The sequence below is a fragment of the Fusarium falciforme genome, chromosome 12 (genome assembly GCF_026873545.1).
Source record: "Fusarium falciforme chromosome 12, complete sequence".
NCBI classification, from domain to species: domain Eukaryota; kingdom Fungi; phylum Ascomycota; class Sordariomycetes; order Hypocreales; family Nectriaceae; genus Fusarium; species Fusarium falciforme.
In genome coordinates this window covers 706,851-726,401 of record NC_070555.1, presented here as the reverse complement: position 1 = coordinate 726,401, position 19,551 = coordinate 706,851, and the positions used below count along the sequence as shown (strand labels likewise).

General features: G+C 50.7%; 7 protein-coding genes and 1 pseudogene across 8 annotated transcripts, besides 1 other annotated feature; 5 read left to right on the top strand and 3 right to left on the bottom strand.

Moving 5' to 3' along the window:
• Window positions 1-33: 33 nt before the first annotated feature.
• Window positions 34-1,600, top strand: NCS54_01399500 (Hypothetical protein; the record flags this gene model as incomplete). Its single annotated transcript, XM_053159160.1, has 4 exons — window positions 34-394; window positions 446-711; window positions 763-881; window positions 931-1,600. The coding sequence occupies 4 exons, from the start codon at window positions 34-36 to the stop codon at window positions 1,598-1,600; spliced, it is 1,416 nt and encodes a 471-aa protein (XP_053015135.1).
• Window positions 1,601-2,765: 1,165 nt separating this feature from the next.
• NCS54_01399400 (Hypothetical protein) lies at window positions 2,766-3,284 on the top strand (the record flags this gene model as incomplete). The annotated part of the gene is made up of 1 exon (XM_053159159.1): window positions 2,766-3,284. The coding sequence occupies one exon, from the start codon at window positions 2,766-2,768 to the stop codon at window positions 3,282-3,284; it is 519 nt and encodes a 172-aa protein (XP_053015134.1).
• A 939-nt stretch (window positions 3,285-4,223) lies between these two features.
• Window positions 4,224-4,718, top strand: NCS54_01399300 (Hypothetical protein; the record flags this gene model as incomplete). The annotated part of the gene is made up of 1 exon (XM_053159158.1): window positions 4,224-4,718. One exon carries the CDS (start codon window positions 4,224-4,226, stop codon window positions 4,716-4,718), a length of 495 nt encoding a protein of 164 aa, XP_053015133.1.
• Window positions 4,719-4,809: 91 nt separating this feature from the next.
• Window positions 4,810-6,114, bottom strand: NCS54_01399200 (DOMON domain-containing protein; the record flags this gene model as incomplete). Its single annotated transcript, XM_053159157.1, has 3 exons — window positions 4,810-5,172; window positions 5,225-6,000; window positions 6,069-6,114. The coding sequence occupies 3 exons, from the start codon at window positions 6,112-6,114 to the stop codon at window positions 4,810-4,812; spliced, it is 1,185 nt and encodes a 394-aa protein (XP_053015132.1).
• Window positions 6,115-7,050: 936 nt separating this feature from the next.
• On the bottom strand, window positions 7,051-9,209 carry NCS54_01399100 (annotated as a pseudogene). Its single transcript has 3 exons — window positions 9,188-9,209; window positions 7,937-8,444; window positions 7,051-7,873 (listed from the first exon to the last, which is right to left on the bottom strand).
• Window positions 7,051-9,209: a sequence feature.
• A 1,714-nt stretch (window positions 9,210-10,923) lies between these two features.
• On the top strand, window positions 10,924-12,855 carry NCS54_01399000 (Hypothetical protein; the record flags this gene model as incomplete). The annotated part of the gene is made up of 2 exons (XM_053159156.1): window positions 10,924-12,254; window positions 12,306-12,855. The coding sequence occupies 2 exons, from the start codon at window positions 10,924-10,926 to the stop codon at window positions 12,853-12,855; spliced, it is 1,881 nt and encodes a 626-aa protein (XP_053015131.1).
• Window positions 12,856-13,453: 598 nt separating this feature from the next.
• On the top strand, window positions 13,454-14,460 carry NCS54_01398900 (Hypothetical protein; the record flags this gene model as incomplete). The annotated part of the gene is made up of 2 exons (XM_053159155.1): window positions 13,454-14,055; window positions 14,133-14,460. The coding sequence occupies 2 exons, from the start codon at window positions 13,454-13,456 to the stop codon at window positions 14,458-14,460; spliced, it is 930 nt and encodes a 309-aa protein (XP_053015130.1).
• Window positions 14,461-14,695: 235 nt separating this feature from the next.
• Window positions 14,696-18,954, bottom strand: NCS54_01398800 (NACHT domain-containing protein; the record flags this gene model as incomplete). Its single annotated transcript, XM_053159154.1, has 4 exons — window positions 14,696-17,531; window positions 17,582-18,133; window positions 18,195-18,443; window positions 18,542-18,954. 4 exons carry the CDS (start codon window positions 18,952-18,954, stop codon window positions 14,696-14,698), a joined length of 4,050 nt encoding a protein of 1,349 aa, XP_053015129.1.
• Between the last annotated feature and the right edge of the window lie 597 nt (window positions 18,955-19,551).

The following is a 19,551-nucleotide window of genomic DNA, read 5'->3' as shown; positions in this document are numbered from 1 at the left end:
TCCTTGGGGATATTGCTCAGTCCTATCTCAAACATGGTATCATCACGATCGGTTCGAGGGCATGAAGCCTCCAAGCCTACGGCCGACTTGATGTTTGTCAGCATCACACGCCCGGACCAGATCAAAGACCGAAACACTCAAAGAAAGATCAACCGCCATGTCATGAAACCGATAGGCCTGGCGAGACGAAGGAAACAAAAGAATGGGCAAATAGAGCTTGCTCTGAAACCAGTGGAAACGCCATCGTCTCCTGCTGTTGTACCCTGGCAAGCAGACGATAACATCGAGTACGCTTCTAGGCTGTATATGCAAAGTATTCCTTCACCAATGAGCGCGGACCAAGACCTCAACTATCGGCATTTTTCGAGCCGTGCTTACAAGATCATCGCCTTTTGTAAGGCCATCAGCATTCCTCACGTTCTGTGTGTGTATTGACTGCAAATAGTACGCGAATGGGACTCTCCTGTTTGCTCAATGATGCGAGAGCTGTCCTTTACTCTAGCAATGATGGAAGACAGCGCAATGCATATTACTCTTGCGCTGACATTGGTCTTTGCCCAGGAGCGTAGACAGCATCTACTGGAGGAGAGCAACAGCTCCTTAGGCCACTACAACAAGTCAGTTGGTCTTATTAACCAGCGGCTAACCAGCATTGGCAATCAGGTTTGTGATGCTCTTATCGGCGTCGTCATCACCCTGGCATGTTATGATGTGAGATTTCATGGTTCCCCATCATTTCAGCTTCACTAAATTTACCCACAGATATGTATCTTCAACCTTGATCGATGGGTAATCCACATGAAGGGGCTGAGGAAAGTAGTTGAGCTTCGTGGCGGATTCAACAAGATCAGTTCTCGTTATCTACAGACGACACTTACCTGGTAAGATATCCCTGCGCTGATTCTTATAACCCAGGTTAAACTCCTGCAGGACAAGCTTAATTGGCTCAATGATGCTTGATTCACCTTCATTTTTTGAAGCCCTTGAAGAGCCATTACCACAGAGACGGGCATCGCGTGATCTTGGCATTGTTACCAGCACACTGCAGAAGCGACTGCCAGATCACTTGAATCTGTGCACCCTACTTGAGTCCATGTCCGAGTTTGCAACAGCAGCCCGCGAGAAATCGCAGTGGACCAATGACACAATCTCAAAACAGAAACTGCAGTTTGTCGTTTCCACGATGCTGAAGTTGCCTCGACATGATATTCTGGGCATCCGCGATGATGGTGTAGCTCTCTACGAGGTGCTGCGCCTAGCTTCACTATTGTTTCTCTCTGGACCCTCCACGAGGCTTGCTGGGAACAAGAGTGGCAACACGATCGTGTCCTACCATCGGGGGCGACTCCCAATGTTGCTCAGATCGCACAAACTCGATTGGACAGGTTTGGAGGATTTGGAACTCTGGGTATTGGTTATCGATGCATTGGCCGAGACGGGCCAAGACCAAGAGTGGGTGCTGGGACAGATCAACCGCACGATGCTTGTCAGAAAGCTCAGCTGGGATGACGTTCTTAGGATCGTGGCTCGAATTGCTTGGTCTGACGGGCTGTGGGCTCGCACATTAGACCAGCTGCGCGCAGAGCTGGAACAGATATAGGCTCTTCGGCTGAGCATTGTTTTGAGATCGTTGCATTACTTTGATGCATCCGTAGGATTTCGTCGAACTAGAGCCCAAGCCTTGCGTGTGAGGTATTTAAAAAATAAGCCTCATATGAAGCTCGACTACTTGATCTATAATTTCTAGAACTACTTTATGATGGTGCCTGTAGCACGATTTTGCAGCTTAGTCTGGACACATCTCCCGCGCCAAGCGACTCTTCGTCATTGGCCCCCCATTTCTGGCCATCTTACCCAAATTAAGGAATTTTGAGTTTGCACCAGCTGAAGGGGAAATGGTACGAGCCCTCTATCAAGCTATAAGTCAAGCCTGATAAACCTACTAAGTCTTGTCAATAGGAAGAAATTGGACAGGCGCTCAGCCGCGGCAAAGCCCTCGTGTCCATCCTCTGCTGCCTTCAGCCAAACCAGCCTCATGCATCTACACGGGGTCCCGATTCAGGGCTCATAGTTGTTACTGGGATCCTGAAAGGTTTTTTATCTGAGATTTCGGCAATGTCGAGGGAAAGTTCGTTTGGGAAGATGACTACAAGCTCAGACGCATATCTCTCAAGCACCGATTATGGGATGTCGCCTCAGCGTTTGGCAAGCCAAGAAAAGGTAACAAGAAACCTAAGATACTGACGCACGAAGGATATGAAGAGCGCCAAGTCATGTATCGGGAGGTTCGGAGTTTCTGTGAAGATGCGATTGCTACGAATGTTCTAGGGAGTGAATGGCTCCGAATGGTGACTAAGGATCTTAATTAGACACTAGAGTGATATTCTATTGCATTGGAGCTACTTGAATTACAAAAGTGGTGCTAGCATATGTGATTAGAGAAAAAAGTCAAATGAGAATTGGTGTGTTTGAATCAGTGTTTGTGTTGTTCGTTGATCAAGGCCAAGTGTTCCGTGATTCCGCTATGTTCAGTCCCACGAGTCGCGGACACATCGAACAACAGGGCAGGCCAGAAAGGAGACGGCCCGGATAAATAGACAAGGGTCCTGAACGGGAAATACATCGATTTGTTCAGGCCCATGTCTTATGATGACAAGAAATTTATAAATCGGCTCTTATCCTTGTAGTAAACTTGATCATCGGGCACCCGCCGCTTACAACAGCTGACCATCTCCACCATCATAGCCCTTTCTAAGAATCGCAAAATGGCAAAGCAGACCGACGTTGAGACAAACGAGCGCGCAGCCGCCTGGATTCCCTGGCTTACTTGGCTATTGGAGCACGCAGAAACCGTCACACCGGAGGTCAATGACACCAAGAGCTCACCAACCACTAAGGAAGGTGGTGAAAGCGAGTGCGCCGACGACAGTACCGTAGATTGGGTTTATGTCGACCCCTATGACACCGAATGCGGCACACTGCCGCGAGAGTGCATGGACCCAGACTTTTTGATCTGGGTCAACTCTGAAGGGCGTCATCTCATGGAGGATGACCCAGAGGCAATTAGGGGTGTTACTGAGGCTCTTCGTGGACTAGACAGGGATCGAGCTGCTGCTGTTCGCAGACTGATCCAGGAGCGGTGGAAGAAGGCTGCGGCCGTTTACAAGGAACAGGCACAAGAGGCCAAGGACAAGCCTAAGAAGACCGAAAAGGAGCCCGCCAAGGATGTCACTCAAGATGAGTGGACGTCCAAGAATCTCATTTTCCCCAAGCTTAGCTTTTGAGGGTCTTGAACCTCTTTAGTTGAGTAGAGACGAGGTCGGAGGGTGAAGGAGGGTGCTAAGTCCTAGATAAACGGACTTGGGCGTAAGGATAGACACTAAGGATATTCTTAGTCTTAGATAGGCGAATAACCCTAATCAATCATCATTACTGAATTAAGATTAGAATTATAAAACATCTTCACGACATGAGCTGGGAAAAAAACACCCCATCGCAATGACTGAACAAAGCTGATCCTGACAATGACCCGTGGATCATGAAACAATACTTGCCAGAACTGAAGACGATGCGATGTTGCAGCATAGCCCATTGCTAGGAGGGAAACAAAAGATAGGGCCCTGTAGAACCGCCAACTTGATGTTGGTCGAGTAAACGTCCGCACTGGCACAGGCTCACCCCAGGGTATCTATAAGATAACTTCAATAGTCACATGAAAGAATTAAAGGAAAGGCTTTTGCGGCACGAAAGATTGACAAGAGAAGTGCCGTAGGTCACACCTTAGATACAGGATATTTTATACTTGGCCATCGATAACGCTGAAGAACTGCAACAAAGTCTCGCTAGAGAGGCTAGGCCGATAACAACACCCAGATTACTATTGAGATTTTCTGATCCATAAAAACAACCATCAGACGGGCAAACTGTTATTTAATGTAAAATAGGTAGTAGAATTGTTTGTTGTTTGTTGCCTGGTCGCTGGATAACCTCAAACTCTGCAATCATGTGCCGCCGAAAGTTTGTGAAGTGACTGAATCACCATCACAACGAATTGACTGGTCTGGGATTTCAAAACACTGCTCACCTAATAGGAGCCTTTTCTTTCTCCCTGAAACTGACATTTCACTGCTCTCGCTTTCTCTTCCTTCATCAACAGCCCGCCCACAGCATTCAATCATCACATCACAACCCTTGAAATCTCTTGAGCTTCTTCGAAAATCACCATGACTGGAAAAGGCAGAAGCAGCAAGTTGCCTACTCCATCATCTCCCCCCAGACCTTGCCGCTCCGACATGATCCTCGCCATGAATGATCCCTACATGCAGCAGATCATCGACGGCACCAAAATATACGAGTTTCGAAAGTACAACATGGCAGGCATCAAGAGAATCTGGTTCTACCGCACTGCCCCACATTCTGCCATTACCCACATCTGCCCTGTCGATGAGGCCGTGACCAGAAGCCCAGGTGATGAGCCGCTTCCCGAAGATGGTCTGGGGAACAAGGAGTACAATAAGAAGCATGCCGACTACGAGGGCTACGACTACGCCTACCACATTAATGAGGTGTATGAGATCAACGCTGAGGGGGGAAAGGGGATTACATGGGCGATGATGAGAGATGAGCATGGCATGAAGATTGCGCCTCGTGGGAAAGTCACTGTCCCTGTTTCCATGGTGGCGCAATACCCTCTGGAGAACCAGCACAAGATTCGTTAGGGAGGTGAACCACGGCTTGTACGTTGGGCTTGAGGAGAGCCATTGGTAGGAATGATTTCGATTTTCAACATGCTTCATTCAAAGTGACATGTTATGGCACCAGCTCCAGGGCACTGTGAGAGCGGGTACCCAGTTGCTCCATCCCCTTGCTCTTCTTGCGCAACGCCATCTCTTTACGAACAGCGCTGACGACATACAATGAGAACACGATGATGCCAACCACAGAATATGCCGCTATCAACCCTGTAGAGGCCGAAGCTAGTTGCAATCCAATACCGCCGTTAACGATACCAATAATCATCAAGGCCCTCCCGTACCAAAGATGCCCATGGCTAACAGGTGTTCTCTTCTGATACTTGACGTAGTTGCGGTGGTGCAACCATCCTAACACAGGCTGCAGGATCATCAAGATGCAGACGGCCAGACCAAGTTGGACATGAGGTTCATTCAGCCACTAGTAACAGTCAGCTCTTGAAACATGAGAGTGAAGCTTGGAATATTCTTACCTGGCCGTTTTTGTCGGCAGCAATCTTGCCAATCCCAAACCCAACCCACATACCTATAAAGACCATGATCTGCCAGCCAGCATGAACAAGCCATTTTCCAATCAAAGGCATCAGCAGAGATCCAACGGGGAATCCAATTAGAAAGACTATCGACATGATAATGCCATGAATGGTGCCGCTGTGGTCTTCGCCTCCGCCGTCGCTAGAGACCGCATCGTTGCCAGAGGTAGAACTAGGCGTCTTGCTGGATGTCTTTGTGAAGGGGTTCCCATCAGCGGTGATACTGGCTTTTGCGAAATCCACTGAAAATCTTTCCGTGCCGTCGTGCTCCTCGATAGTGGCGCGAACACTGGTAGCGTCTAAAGCTTGGCCCTTCTTCCAAGCACCAATCCAGTCGTTGGACCCAGTGAAGTCCATGTGGGTGAAGCCATTACATTGGATATTCGCAACCATCGTCTTATTGGACACTCCAGTTCCCTCAAGCAACTTGATACCTTGGAACGTGTTATACTCGGGCATGTCGTGACCGTGTCCCTTTCTTGTGCTGAGGGTGATGTTCCCAGAGCCATCTTGGTACATGACGAACATGGTGGAGCCACTCATGCCAGTACCAGTTCCGAGGGCGACCCATTGGTAATCGGTAGGAGCTTCGAGGCGGAAGAAGATGTTGCCGGAACCTGAAGAGGCTGTCGATTCTGGGACGCCCCAGCTGTAGCACAAGTCTTTTGAGTCACCGGTGCAGTAGGTTGCGAGTGTTGCTGATGCTCTTTGCGTAACTAGTCAAGAACAAAGGCGATCTGTGAGTAGATGCTCACGGCCCAGCGGAAGGATGGTCTCGACTTACAGAGTACTATCGACGAAACAACGACTGTACTGATGAGAGACTTCATGATAGGGAAGGGTTGAGTGAAGTGATAGAAAAGACTGGATAAAAACTTGAACCAACAAGATGGTAAACGAGAAAGGAATTGAATGTCAGAACCCTTTCAAGTCTAACAGTCTTGGCCTCGGGACACCTTAATTATCCCATCTCTCCCAAAAACAGCCAAAGCCCCAACCAATCAAAGCCCGGGTCACTGAGGGTAAGCCTACGTAACCGAGACAAAGATGTGCTATAAAAAGAGACAAGGCAGGGCAAGTCTCAGCCTCAAAGCCACATCCGTCCAATGACGGGCCTCGAAATTCTAATGACGAGGTCTAGAACGCCGGTGGACAGCCATGGTGAGGGACCATGGTGCTCAGGCGGCACTACCGCCAGACTGGTCTCGAACTCGAGTTGTTTCGTGTGGAGGGTCGACTTCAAATCCCGCCTTGGCATTTTTGACAGCATCCATAATTCCATATCGTGGCCAAGATGGCCAAGGATATCGCGTTGATCAACACCCAAGTTTCTCTGACCTGCGAGATGCCCACGTATGATTTGTACAATACTAAGCTTATAATCGTCTCTTCGGGAATTACCGTAGCGCTTTATACTGCACCTGGGGGCATTCTCAGCTGATACGAAGCCACCAAGTCGTTTCTTTGTGGCGCTCGACTCACCATGCGACTCCCCCTGCCGAGTGCCGAGTCCTGAAAGCCAGTGGCCACTAGCACGCTTCGGATCTCATTCGACCCGTGGTCGAGCCCACCATCATATCATATCTACAGTCAAAGGATTACGTGGTCCTGGTGTTATTATAGAACTGACATGAACACCATAGCCAACATCTGTGGCTGGACCATTTGAGCACTGCCTTTGCTGGAACAAGCATGGTTTCTCTGGTCAGCAAACCGATATTTTACAAGACTTTCCACAGACATATTGCCTCCCATATTGCAAGCGTTTAATCGCCACTTAACGGAGAACCTTTTTCTCCGTCACCCCCTAGAGTCGATTCCCCATCACCATGACTTGTCTTTTCTACTGCCTCACGCCATAGACTGCAGGCTGGGCCGTCATAGACTGGGTCAAACCACAACTGCTGTTCTAGGCGGGGCTTAACAATGTCCCAGGCCGTTTCCTGCGCAAGCCTCTCGATGCGGGCGCGATAGCGGACCTCAAGCTCTGTGAATCTTGAAGCAATTGCACCCAGGACTGTTGCCCAGGTCAAAAACTCCGAGACTTGGTCATCTCCGATGGGCTCTTGTTTATCTAGCACCTCCAGTTGGCGTAAAAGATTCTTTGCGTGGCGTAGCTTGATTCCTGTGTGGGGTGGTGTCGGAAGAAGGACCATGTCGACATGGAGGAGCGCACAAAGCCGGCAGATCTCGCGAAGCGTACATGACACGTCAATCCCTGACTCCTCATCTTCACCTTCCGTAGGCATCGTTGTGTAGGGAGATAACGATAGGGTTGTGTGAGCTGCCCAGTCACAGTTGTTTAGCAGCACATCCAGCGAATCCGGTGCCCCCTCTCCACCACGGCAGTAATGACCGAGGCCAACTGTGACTTCTGACATGACCTGAAAAACTTTGGCCAGGCTTTGGTCCAGATAGATGGGTATCACTCCGTCGGGACTTGGTCGCAGACGCTGACCATATGTTGTGAGCATTTCCCTGGCTTGCGCATCAGGCTTCCATGAATTGCCACCGAGTAGTGGTTCTAGCTGGCGCGGACAAGAGAATCTGGGCACACACCCTGCCCGGGCACTGTAGACGATATCAAACCTGTGACTAGGAGTTAGTAGAGTGGCCCGATAGGCTGATTAACAGAATTGCTCGGGGCCTTACAGAGGTAGCACGTATCCAAAAGCATGCGGGTCCACACACGAGATTCCTCCATTTTGCTCCACAAGGTAATAGAGCGCATTGATGTGCTCCTCACCAAATGTCATTCTACCATAGATATTCATATCGCGGTAGGTGGCCATCGGCGACAAGGGGTGCGGCTCAGGTCTCTCCGTCAGGTCAAAGTTTCCATGAATCGCAAGAATAAAGATGGCGAGAAGGAGGCCCTGGTCAACTCCGGAAGAACCTGGCTTGTACTGCTCTATCTTGGTTCTCAAAGCTCTGATGGCTTGAATCTTTCGTTGTAACCCTCTTGTGATGATGCGGTTCTGCCCATCAGCACCAGGCGACGAAATGGAGTAATGCGTTGAGGATCCAAGTATCTGGGCGTAGAAAACCAAGGGAGATTCCATGGTTCTTGTTATCCACGAGTGAGCAAACTCACGTTTGTAGGTTTCTGACTCCCCAAACGCGGGTAGCGTCCTGTTGAACGCTAGATGATCCGTCAGAGCTATTGAAGTACAAATGATGCAGGGCACAACACACCATAGTGAAGCAGAAATCGCTCTTCTCGTGCCGGTTCTGGAACAGCAAGAGAGTCGAACGGATCGAAGCTCGCGGCCTTTTTTGGACTGAGCGGGATTTTGCACCGGTGGCTGGCTCTCAAGCGCCGAATATCCCTGTCCTCTTCAGGGTCGTCGGTATCGCCAGCGAGGCGATAATGATTTCGACGAGGCCTTGTTCCTGGAGAACAGGTTATGAACTGCAGTGTTTTTGGCTTCTTGGTCTCCTTGAGGGCAGCCTGGCGTGCGACGTGAGCACGTGCCTCTGCATTGAGCTGACGGTTGTCTGATGAGCCGGCTGATTGGTGTTGGAGGAAGAAGAGCGGACGAGAATGCGTCGAAAGCATCACCGTTTACTGAAAAGAACATGAAGTGGTGAAGGTGGGAAAGACTGACTAGGCTGGAGGAAGTGGACGTGTTCCTTTTTAGTTTCATTAGCACACACAGCTGAAGTGCAGATGATCTCCATGTGAATGCCATCCCTGTCACAGCCTTGTTTTTTTAGTGAGAACCTGGAAACGTGGCTGTTGCAAAGGTGCCACAGAAGCCAAGATCATCTCACGTGATAGTTTTCCGCAATTGAATGCGTTTGCCTCCAGTAGACGCCTCCCATTGAACTTGTTCCGAATCGCATTTCTTGTCTGATGAAGCCAAGAAAGAGTGGTTGTGAATGCTCAACGACGATCATTACCGAAGATAGAAGGTGGTGTCTTTCTGCTCTGGGTTAGTGTAAAGTCAACTCCACTCATCATCTCCCTCTCATTGGCTCAACGGGAGGGGCTGGAGTGTCAGATCTGACATGGGGTGGTGGTCACCCTTGGAAGGTGGTTGAAACGTAACGCTGCTCTTCCCTCAATGCTTAGTGCTATGTTGCCTCTTCCATTTCATTTAAAGAAAGATCTAGCAGGAAGGGCCTCAGAGAAAATTAGCTAGCTCATATCACTGAAACTCTAAATAAATCAAGTTGAAGTGTACATAGGTCCAAATTGTCTTCGCCCTGAGCATAGGGTAGCTCACAGTCGCTGATGACAGAGGTCAATCTTGGACACGAAACCTGAGACCTGTTTGTGAGCGCAACGAAAATTGTGATGCCTAAGATTGTCAATGTGTCATAGTTCATCTAATTATTCTTTTTTCTGCTGCCATAGTAGCTACCTACAGTGTGTTAAACATGAGGGGGCCGGAAAACACCTCCCTGTGAGAAATTAGAGAGGCGGTGTTGATCAAACCCTAATGACCGAAACAGTATCACAGAGGCCCCGTGAGACAGCGATAATAACTCGTGCATCTTGAACACCGGTACCAGAGGGTGCTTTCAATACAAGAGTCTTACATCGCAGGGGGTTTGTCAAAGAATGGAACTGGCCTGTCATATACACTTCCGTCAAAGGGCAGACTCGTGATCTGAAAGCTAAAAATAGACCTTTCTGTAGAATGTTGGATCAGTGGTCTTGTGAGACCTCTTAAAATCTCAATTGGCCTTGGTGGCTTGGTGACAGGGCTTGCTGATCGATGCAAGCTTTACGTGGCTGCAGAAGTCAGGGCTAGTTCTGGAAGAGGACGTTCAGGAACAAGTCTATCCATTTTCCCCACCGCCGACGGCCAATACATTGCCGATGATACTTGGCAGATCTTATGTAAAAGCCCCTCTGCTAGAAAGAGTGTATAGTGCAGTGATCGACCGATCTGCTTAGACCTGTGGAAAATCGGTAGTGTGGGGAGACTAGGACTCTCCATATCCATGCCTACCTACCATCTTCGATGCTTGTCTGCCAGAGGCATTCAGGCCCTCCAGGCTCCCTCTTCTCTTCTCGCTCCATCCATTTTGAGTGTCCTTTTATCCAAGCGAGCGCGGATTTCTGCTCTTCTATTCCGCTGACCATTCCGCCTTTCGTGGCCAATGAGGGCCTCAAACACCAAAACGTGGGATACAAGACCACTCACACTCGCAGACTCACCTCCCCCTGCGTCGACCTTGCCATTCACCCATCTTATCAAATGGGTTACGGCCCCATAGCTAAGCGCCGTAAATTCGAAGAATTAAGCTTGATCAGCCCTCGCTTGTTGGCGTGATCTGCCTTCCGATCAGCTGGTGGCCGCTTTGCCCCCCAAGAAACGGGGCGTATGGTCTCCCACGTGTCGTGTTTAACCCTGAATTGCTGTCTCTTCTCTTGCAGAAACCGTTTCATTCGAGTGTGGCTTGCTGGCGCCCAGTTACGTTGGTTGGTGTCGGTTGAGAATAGAAGTGAAGTGTGCGAACCACACAATGCCCAAGTCTGCCTGCTAAGCCCCCAAGTTTGTGTCGGTAAAAACGCCTTGCTTGGCATGCTTTTAAAGCCTCGTGGCGTCCTTGTTGTAAAAACCTCTCAAGTGTTGGACCTGTGACTCTTCTCCCTTCTTTGCATCTCATGTTCCTCCTCTAGCATTATGGCAACCACCGTGGCCTTGCTGCTCTGGGCAGCTTCTCAAGTTGCTGCAGTCGACCTCAAATTATGCAACAAGACTATTGCAAAGGGCCTTTTGAATCAATCCATCAACCCACATGACAGCATTTTCTTCCACCATGATGGCAAACCCATGTCTGAGCCGGGCCACCTCAAACTTACCATCGACGGATGCCACAAAATGTGTCCAGAAGCAGATTTTGGCTTGTATGAAGACATGTGGCCTCGCATTCTCACCTGGTTGCTTCCCGCGTTGCTGCTTGTGGGTAACCTTCACGTCGCCCGGGTTGGAACTGTTAATCGCTTATTTGCCATGCTGCATTTTATGGGCGACCCTATCGACTCCTTATGGTCTCTCCTCACCAAAGCTGAGGTCTGGAATCGATTCTATGCCATAGCTCTGCGAGCAACTCCCCGCGGACCTGACAATGAGGCTTCGGCTCGCGCTTTGGCGGCAATCTTGTCGGCATTCGAAGAACTCACCAACGACATGCCGTCGGTTAACCGGGAACTCGAAAACCTGGTGAATGAAAACGGAGCACGTCTTGCAAAGCAAGACATGGATCATATCCTATTGGAAGCCGCAGAGGAGCTGGTCGATAGCCGTTCCAACGAGGTCTTGCGAACGTGCGTCGTCATCTTCAACTATCTTTGTTCTGTTCTCAGCGCCCTTATCCCCGAAATTGGCGGAGAACAAACAAGTCAACCTGGTGGCCGAATCGGTACTGCCATGTTCTTGTCCTGGCTCGTCACAATTGTCATGCTCAGCAACACGCTTTCCGGCTTCGTGTCTCGTCGAACATGCCTGCGCATCATGGAGCGATACTGCCGAACAATCAAGGGCAAGAAGCGAGATCAGCACATCTTTCCGAACAGCCCGATGCTAGTGTCCAAGATCGCTTGGCTTACCAATAGACGCAGGAGTAGCGTCGTCGACTTTATCGATGCACAGCCGTGGACGGGTAGCCTGTACAACTTTCGACCGAAGAAGGTCCTTATTACTGGTGGCCAGGATGATCGGTCACCATTCTACCTATTCATGCTATCTCTCGCACCGGTACTGATAGCTGCGACCTGCGCCCTGGTCCTACTGTGGTTCACTCCTACTGTAGGACTGGATTGTCGAAGTCTGTGGGTCATATCGTGTGCTTTTGCGTTGATATTGAGCCCTGGCTTGACGTGGCTGATTCAATTATTTTTCAAGGGCCAAGTGGCTTGGTACCTGACCGTTGCCAAGGACACGGGGCTGGGGATACCCATTCTAATTGTTATTCTTTGCTCCTCTATTGGGGTGTTTAATACATGCACATGCTGGTAAGTTTGATGACGATTTCTGTCATTAGGTACTTTGCTAATCCACGCCAGGAGCGGCGTGTTCTCCAGGGGAGCTGTGCGTGCATACATCACCCTCGACCCCTTGGCTGACCGAAAATACAACGCCAAACATATTTACCCCGCTATGGTAGCCACTTGCCTAGGTCTGCAGCTTGTTGTGTATGGCCTTATGTTCAGAATTATGCGACCAGGAGCAAAGGTTTTCCGTCCCGACGAAGATACCAAGATGGACATTTACCGGCGTGTTCATGGCCTCCACTCGCCTGGATCAGAACTCAACAGCACACCTGGCCGTGGTACGGGCTCTGGATACTCGCCTTGGGGGCGTTCCAGGGGATCTGCTGCAAGCAGTGAATATGGGGAGCTTTTGCTGCCACCGCCTGCCATGAGCCCCAAATCTAGCCCGCAACGTCTGCCATCGATCAGCGATAGCCAGATATCGCTACAACCTGTCTCACCGGTGGATTATTTCCGTCTTGATGATAATAACGGAAGATCGGAAAGTGTTAGCTCATTTGGAGGCTCGCCGCGGACGAGGTCAGAGCAGCCACTTCTGGGTTCCTCTGGTCCGAGATACTAGGAAGACACGAGTCAGTATGAAGCTGGCGTTCTTAGTTTGAGTGGGAGATGAGATATAATTAAGTACTTTTCTTGCGTGCTTCGAAGATAACCTTCACAGAGTTAGGGCACACATCGCGTGCGATCTACGGACTCGTCGTGCGACAAGTCTGACCGAAAACTGGGGTTTGTTATTACGAAATACACGGCACGGCACTCCCGCCGGAACTATTGACTCTAGTGTGCCAATAGTCCGTCAGAAATCAGATTAAGTTGGTTGTGCCGCTCTCCAATGGAGTCCAGACCAACTCCTTCTTCAGCTTAGCTTGCATGGCGCGTGGGTCCAAAAAGCACGACCTTTCAGGAGAGTCCTTGTAAGTGGTGATTATGTTTGCGTAGTTTTTTTCTTTGTTGCAGAACCAACAGCATGGTCCCTGCAGTAGTTGTAGAGAAAGCTGAGATGTGCCGTTCCGTTTGTTGGTCGAAAAGGAGGTGAAAAGGAGAGGGTGATCCTCCTATTTTCCTCGTGGGATTCTTACCCTTCAACCTTCCTCCTGCTTCTTCCCTCCTCCGTACGCAATCACTCGTTTACTGCGCCGGAGACTTTGTTTACCATCGCAATGCCTTCTTTCAAGAGTATAGCCACGGGACTTGTCGCCCTTCTCGCGGCAGATGCTGTCATTGCTGGTCCATGCAGGCCCAGCTTGACCACCACGGGCGTCTCTACCACGTCCTCTGCCCCATCGTCTTCTGCCTCGACCGATACTGAGACGTACACCGTGTCAACCGGGACCACGACCTCTGCGGCTACGGAAACCTCGACAACCTCGACCCTTTCCTCGACTGCCGTTACTTCGTCCGAGACCTCGAGCAGTGCTGAAACTTCTCTGAGCGAGACCACGACTCTCTCTTCTGTTGAGACCGCTTCGACTGGAACCACTTTGACAACCGAGATTGCTTCCACGACATCGACCATCCCATCGACTACGGAAACCGCTACGTCCACTGAATTATCCTCGACGGCGACCACCACCTCCGCCGAAGAGACGTCGACAACATCGGCGATAGCATCCACCACTACATCAGAAGCCCCGGCCACTCTCCCCACGATTGCCAACGCAAATTTCGACGAGAATTCAAATGGCGCTCCCTGGGTTCGCACCGGGCAGGCTTCGGTATCCAACGGCGCTGTATTCTGGAAATACTCCGAGCCCAACGTCATGTAAGTGTACACAAGCAGCAATAAGAGCCAGAAGTCCAGTATGTATGCTCTTGGTTACTAACATGCAATGAAAACAGGGTTATGCGACCCTACACCTCCATCGCCCAAGAAATCACCGGTCTGCGCCCCGGCCTAGCCTACCGCATCCGATTCATCTATGTCGAATTCGATACGCCTTCGGCCACGGCAGGCTGCAAGGTGACGGCAAGCTTTGGCGGCGAGGACATTGGTGAGGTTGCTACACTGCCGCCTCGAACTCCCAACAACGTGTTCGAGGAATTTGTCTCGACGGTTTACCGACCTTCTACAACGTCTGCCGAGCTGAAGATTGCCTTTACCTGCATCGCCACGGGTCAATCGAACAGATACTACGTTGAAGATGTGTCGATTGAGTTCGCTGAATAGTAACGTTGGATTTTGCTAGTACCCTATTACTCTTCTTCTCTGTAGCTTTATAGCATTAGGTCCCAAGATTAGTATTATAAGTATTTGTACTTATCGCTCGCTCTAACCCGTCCCATGGGTTTTGATACCGTCATGTATTAATGACTGTGTTTTTTGCTGTTGTGGCTAATGGCTTCTTGTCATCATTGCAGACAATAATAAAAAAAAAGCTACTGCATGAGCCTATTTTTATTTCTTATAATACTCTTTCATTCATACGCCCCTGGAAATAGGCCCCCAGAGTCAACGGCGTCTCTTTTGCCCTTGTCAGCAAGTTCTTAAACAATCGGTTCTCGAGCTTGAGGCTCCGGTACTGGACCGCCACGACCCTGTCGCCTGAATACCGTGCGGAGCGGCTTTTGCTCCTGCTCGACTCTGCTCCGATCTGAGCAGATAAACCAACTACGTCGATACCCACGCCAAGGGATATCCCGTCACCCGCTGCCGCCTTCTCCTCCTGTTCATCCACTACCTGCAGGTCGGTCGCGATCAGCAGCCCGACGACAACGAACACCTCTTTCCAGTTCTTGAGCATGTCCAACAGCTCTCCCTCATTCCCTTGGCAGATTGTGTTGACCACATGGTCATGATTTCGGAGTTGACGTCGTAGGAGACGAGGCGAGTGGATGTCCATTTTGGGCCCTCGGGACGCTCGAGTAGCCGCGAAGGATATCTCAAGCATGGATGCCACGGTGGCGTTGGACGTCTTTGACGAGAGCTGGGTTACGTTCCAGTCGTATTGCACCGTTTCGTACTGCGCCTTAGAAGTCAGGTGCTCGAGTGATTGTATCTGTTTTGGGACGTAGAATTGCAAGGGGTTGCGAGGGTCCGCCACAATCATGCCCAGAGCAAGGTATTCCGGCTCGATTGGTGTGCTTAGAAGAAAGAAGGATGTGGGGCCCTTTGATTGGGGAGTGCTGCGTAGGGTGGTTGGCACGTCACGCCGAGACCTCCTCTGGGAGCCGGGCGACGTCTTTTCCATGGTTTCGGTATCTTCTCTCCTCGGTAGAGGAGTGGGTCTACTACTAGGCTCGGCGGTGTGTTCTTTGGCTTGTTGTCTGGGTTCTTCCACGACATCCTCGCCTTTGGCTCGACGCGTGTAGTGACTTTCTCCGCCACACACTTTGCTCTCTTCCTTTTTTTGTGCAGGGTTCTCAAAGCCACGGTTAGTACTGTCGCTGGGGGCTCGGTAGCTGCTCGTTGGTGCTGCCCTGGGTGTTGAGGCTTCTTGGTCCTGAGGAGGCACCTTATCAGTGGAGTAGACAACTCGAGGCAGAGCCTCAGCTCCAGTATCCTGCAGGAGTGCTACGATGTTTTCGAACCCAGCTTCCCTCGCAACTTCTGAAAGGGTTTGTCCGTCACGGGAGCGTTCATTAGGCAACACACCAGACGTGAGGAGGAGCTGGACAACATCTTGATGTCCTTCTTTGGCTGCAAGGAAAGCGGCTTTCTTCAAGTCTCCGTCGCCCGGCCCAGCCTCTATGAGGAGCTGCAGGATGTCAATCATGTTGCGAGAGGCCGTGTGCATGATAAGGCTTGTGCCGTCAGAGTAAGGAGTTGCTGGGTTCGCGCCGGCCTTGAGCAGAGCGCCCACGGCTCCGACGTTGCCCACCTCCACCGCGTGGGCCAGAGCAGTAAGTCCATTGCTGTCTGTCTCTCCTACTCCTGCTCCACTGCGTATCAGGAAGGACAAGATTGTGTTGTTACCCGTGCGGGCCGCTTCAAGCAAGGCTGTTGCTTGCGCTGTCGCTGGGTTGTCGAGATCGTCCACGTAATCAAGGAGGAGCCTCACTGCTAGCACAAAATTGCAGTTGATAGCTACTGTCAGATGCTCGTATCGCGGCGTGATGCTATCGAGGAGCATTCGAACAATGTCTATCCTGCCATGTTGCAACGCAGCTGTCAATGCCTCGTCCATGTATGTCTTGGATGCCTCTTCAGCCGGGTAAGCATCCATGAGATATTCGAAAGCCTCCCTATCGCCCTGCATCGCAGCGTATTGCAGTGGACTAAGTCCCTGCACATCGTGTGTTTCGTGGTCGAGGCTAAGAGGATATCTCGCCGATAACGCCTGGATAGCCTGGGCGTTGCCGCTCATTGCAGCGTAGTGCCATGGCGTCCTACCTTCGTCGTCTGCTCGTCGACTTTTGGAAACTAGATCTTGCATCGAGAGCAGCTTTTGCAAGCAGAGCGCATGGCCTTGACCAGCCGCGATATGGAGTGGAGTCCTTCCCCAGCTGTCTTCGAGATGATTGAAAATGGAGGACCAGTCCCAAGGGAAGTCGAGAAGCCAGAAGAGGCCAAAATATGCTATCATATGGAGCACTGAGAACTCGACAAAGAGTCCCTCGAGCGTTTGCATCTCGAGGCGAGGTAATAGTAGGATTTGACCCAGGATAGCCACCGTCTGTGGCTCATTGAGGACGATGATGCACTTATGTTTAAAGAAGGTCTGCTGATCCAGTCCAACATTGAAAACATGGCGTCCCCAGTGATTCGCCGCATAAAGCAAGAACGGGTGCGTGGACACAGCTTTCTCGACTTCTTCTGAGTTACTGAGTGCGAAGAGCTTACAGAGAGAAATATACTCCAGGCAACGTTCGGCGACCATGGACTCAGGATAAAGGAGGGGATGGTTCTTGTTGTGGTCGAAAAACTCCTTGACCGAAAAGTGCGTAAAAGTGATAGTAGTTGAGTTGTGTACCAACCCCATGCAGCTTTTGATAATAAGCCTTATAGCTTCACTGTCGCTGAGCTTTAACACTGGGACATGTCCCGTGGCTCTGAGGACATCCAGTAGCTCCTGGGCGTATAGGGGCCGTTGTGCGAAGTAGAGCCACGTCAAAGTCCATGCTGCCAGATCTTCCAAGTCAAGACTGAGGCTCGAAATTTGGGTCAGTTCTTTCCGATATGCGCTCAAAAGACTCCCTTCCGAGGCGCCTTGGCTCTGGAAACATTCAAGCCACTCAGCGGTGCCCTTTGCGGTCTGTTTATCCCGGACTTCGCGGACCTGTAACATGACGAGGAGGAACCTGCGTCAAAAGTTAGATAGTGCGCCTGAAACACAATGTGGACAACTCACATGCCATGCTGAGCGCTGCTTTCGATGATTGCCCCAACGACCTGCTGGAGGAGCTCGGGGTGGTCCCTGAGGGGGCTCTTTTCAAGCTGTGACCTCGTATAGAGCTCGACATCTTCTGCGGACGGCGTGACGCTAATACGCGGGCACATTTCAAACATGTTGTAGCTCCGAAATGGCCTGGAAATGATAAAGAGGCGACTTCGAGAGTCCCGGATGGAGCTGAGGAGGACGATCAAGTCGGCCTGATAATCATCGGCGCATTCATCGAGGGCGTCGATAACGATGTAGCATTTTCGAAAACGCTTGGATACAGCAGACAGGGTCGAAAGGGTTTCCCTAAAAGGAATCTGCTCCCCCTTTGAAGCCCTAGCTTCGAGCTGTAGGACTTCGTCAGGGGCAGTCAACGACTGTAGAAATAGTTGCTCGAGGAGTGCAAGGACAACGCCTCGCATGGGACTCGGCACTTTGTAGCTGAAGTAGAAGTATGCCAGTCCGATATTTGAAGATGGTTCACGCTGTTGGAGATCCCTAATCTCGTCGACGACCAGAGAACTGACGATCCACTTGGTTAGATGACGGGGCTAGGTAGGATATGGGGTCACAGGCGACTCACGTCAGAACCGTTTTACCAGAGCCGGGCCTCCCGGTACAGTACAATGCGTTTGATGAACGGTCGATCTCGAACCATTTATGATACGTCTTGTCACTGAGGAGCCATCTGCCAGTCCCTTCTGTGCGTGTCTCTCGCGCCACCTCGTGCGATTTGGTATAGTCCATGCAGTCATTCCATAAAGAGCTGCCTAGGGTTCTTGCCTGGCGCTCTACGGCAGCTTCGGGAGATTGGAAAGGAGAGTTTTCGATGCTAACGTTTTTGTCAGTCCTCGACGGTAGATTCAGCAAAGCATGTGTTTTCTGGGATATGGGTTGCATGTTTGCATTGGAGGTGTGCTTAATCCTTACTAATCCTTTAACTTGGACAGAGACGACCGCAAGTACACGAGCTCATTCGCACCCTCAGACTTTGAAAGCGAGAGGTTGCTGAGTCCAGCTCGCTCCAGCATGTTCATTGTACGCCACTGCCACTCATGTCTCTGGAGGCCTGGCTCCGAGACCTTGGGGCCCAGCCACAGGAGATGCTCCTTCAGATCTTCCAGGCATGACCGCAGGCGAGAAACATCAAAGACCGGCTCCGCAAATGATAGCGACGTGATCTCCAGTGCCTGGAGGACGGTTCGGATCTGCGTAAGCTCGTATGTGAGCCTGTCGACCAGAGGCCTGCTCCCCTCGTCCCAGTCGCCGTAGAGAGAGGAGAGAATCTGGATGTCAAGCGCCAGAAGGCTGGCCGCGGCGCTGGCGAAGGATGAAGGGTCCATTTCTTGACTCTGTGCCTGAGTTGGGCCAGCTGGTTTCTTGGCTCGAGGTCAGTGGCGGAGGCGGGGAAACTGGCTCTGGAGCCAGTCACTGTAGGGCGAGACGAGTGAAGCGCCAAGAGAACGTCACTGGTGTGATCTTAGACAAGAAAGCCTGCTATATAACAGGTAAGTGACGGCTGTAACTGCTCGTAGGCAATGTTGAAGCATCTGTGAGGGCCTTGTTCAGCCTGGTTGTTGTGGGCGCGCCACGGCTGAAGGTCATCAACTTGGTCGCACGTGACCCTACAGACGCCACTCATCCTCAGGTCTGAATTCTTACTCTCTCAGGTTTCCTAGCCTTTAATCTTCCTTTGATACTGGGAATTCATGGATGCTGCTCGTATAGCTATCTATTCGCTCAGGTATCCTGTTAAGGGCCGTATCCTATCAAGGGCCGGGCTTCAACTATAACGAAGAACGCAATATCAATACTTCGTAGCATCATATTCCAATGCTAACACAATGCCACCCCTCTAGCATTGGCTCGACGAAGCAGAAACCCACCGCAATCTCTCTTGACATCAACCAGCTCAGCTTGGAGCGGTAGTGACTTAAATA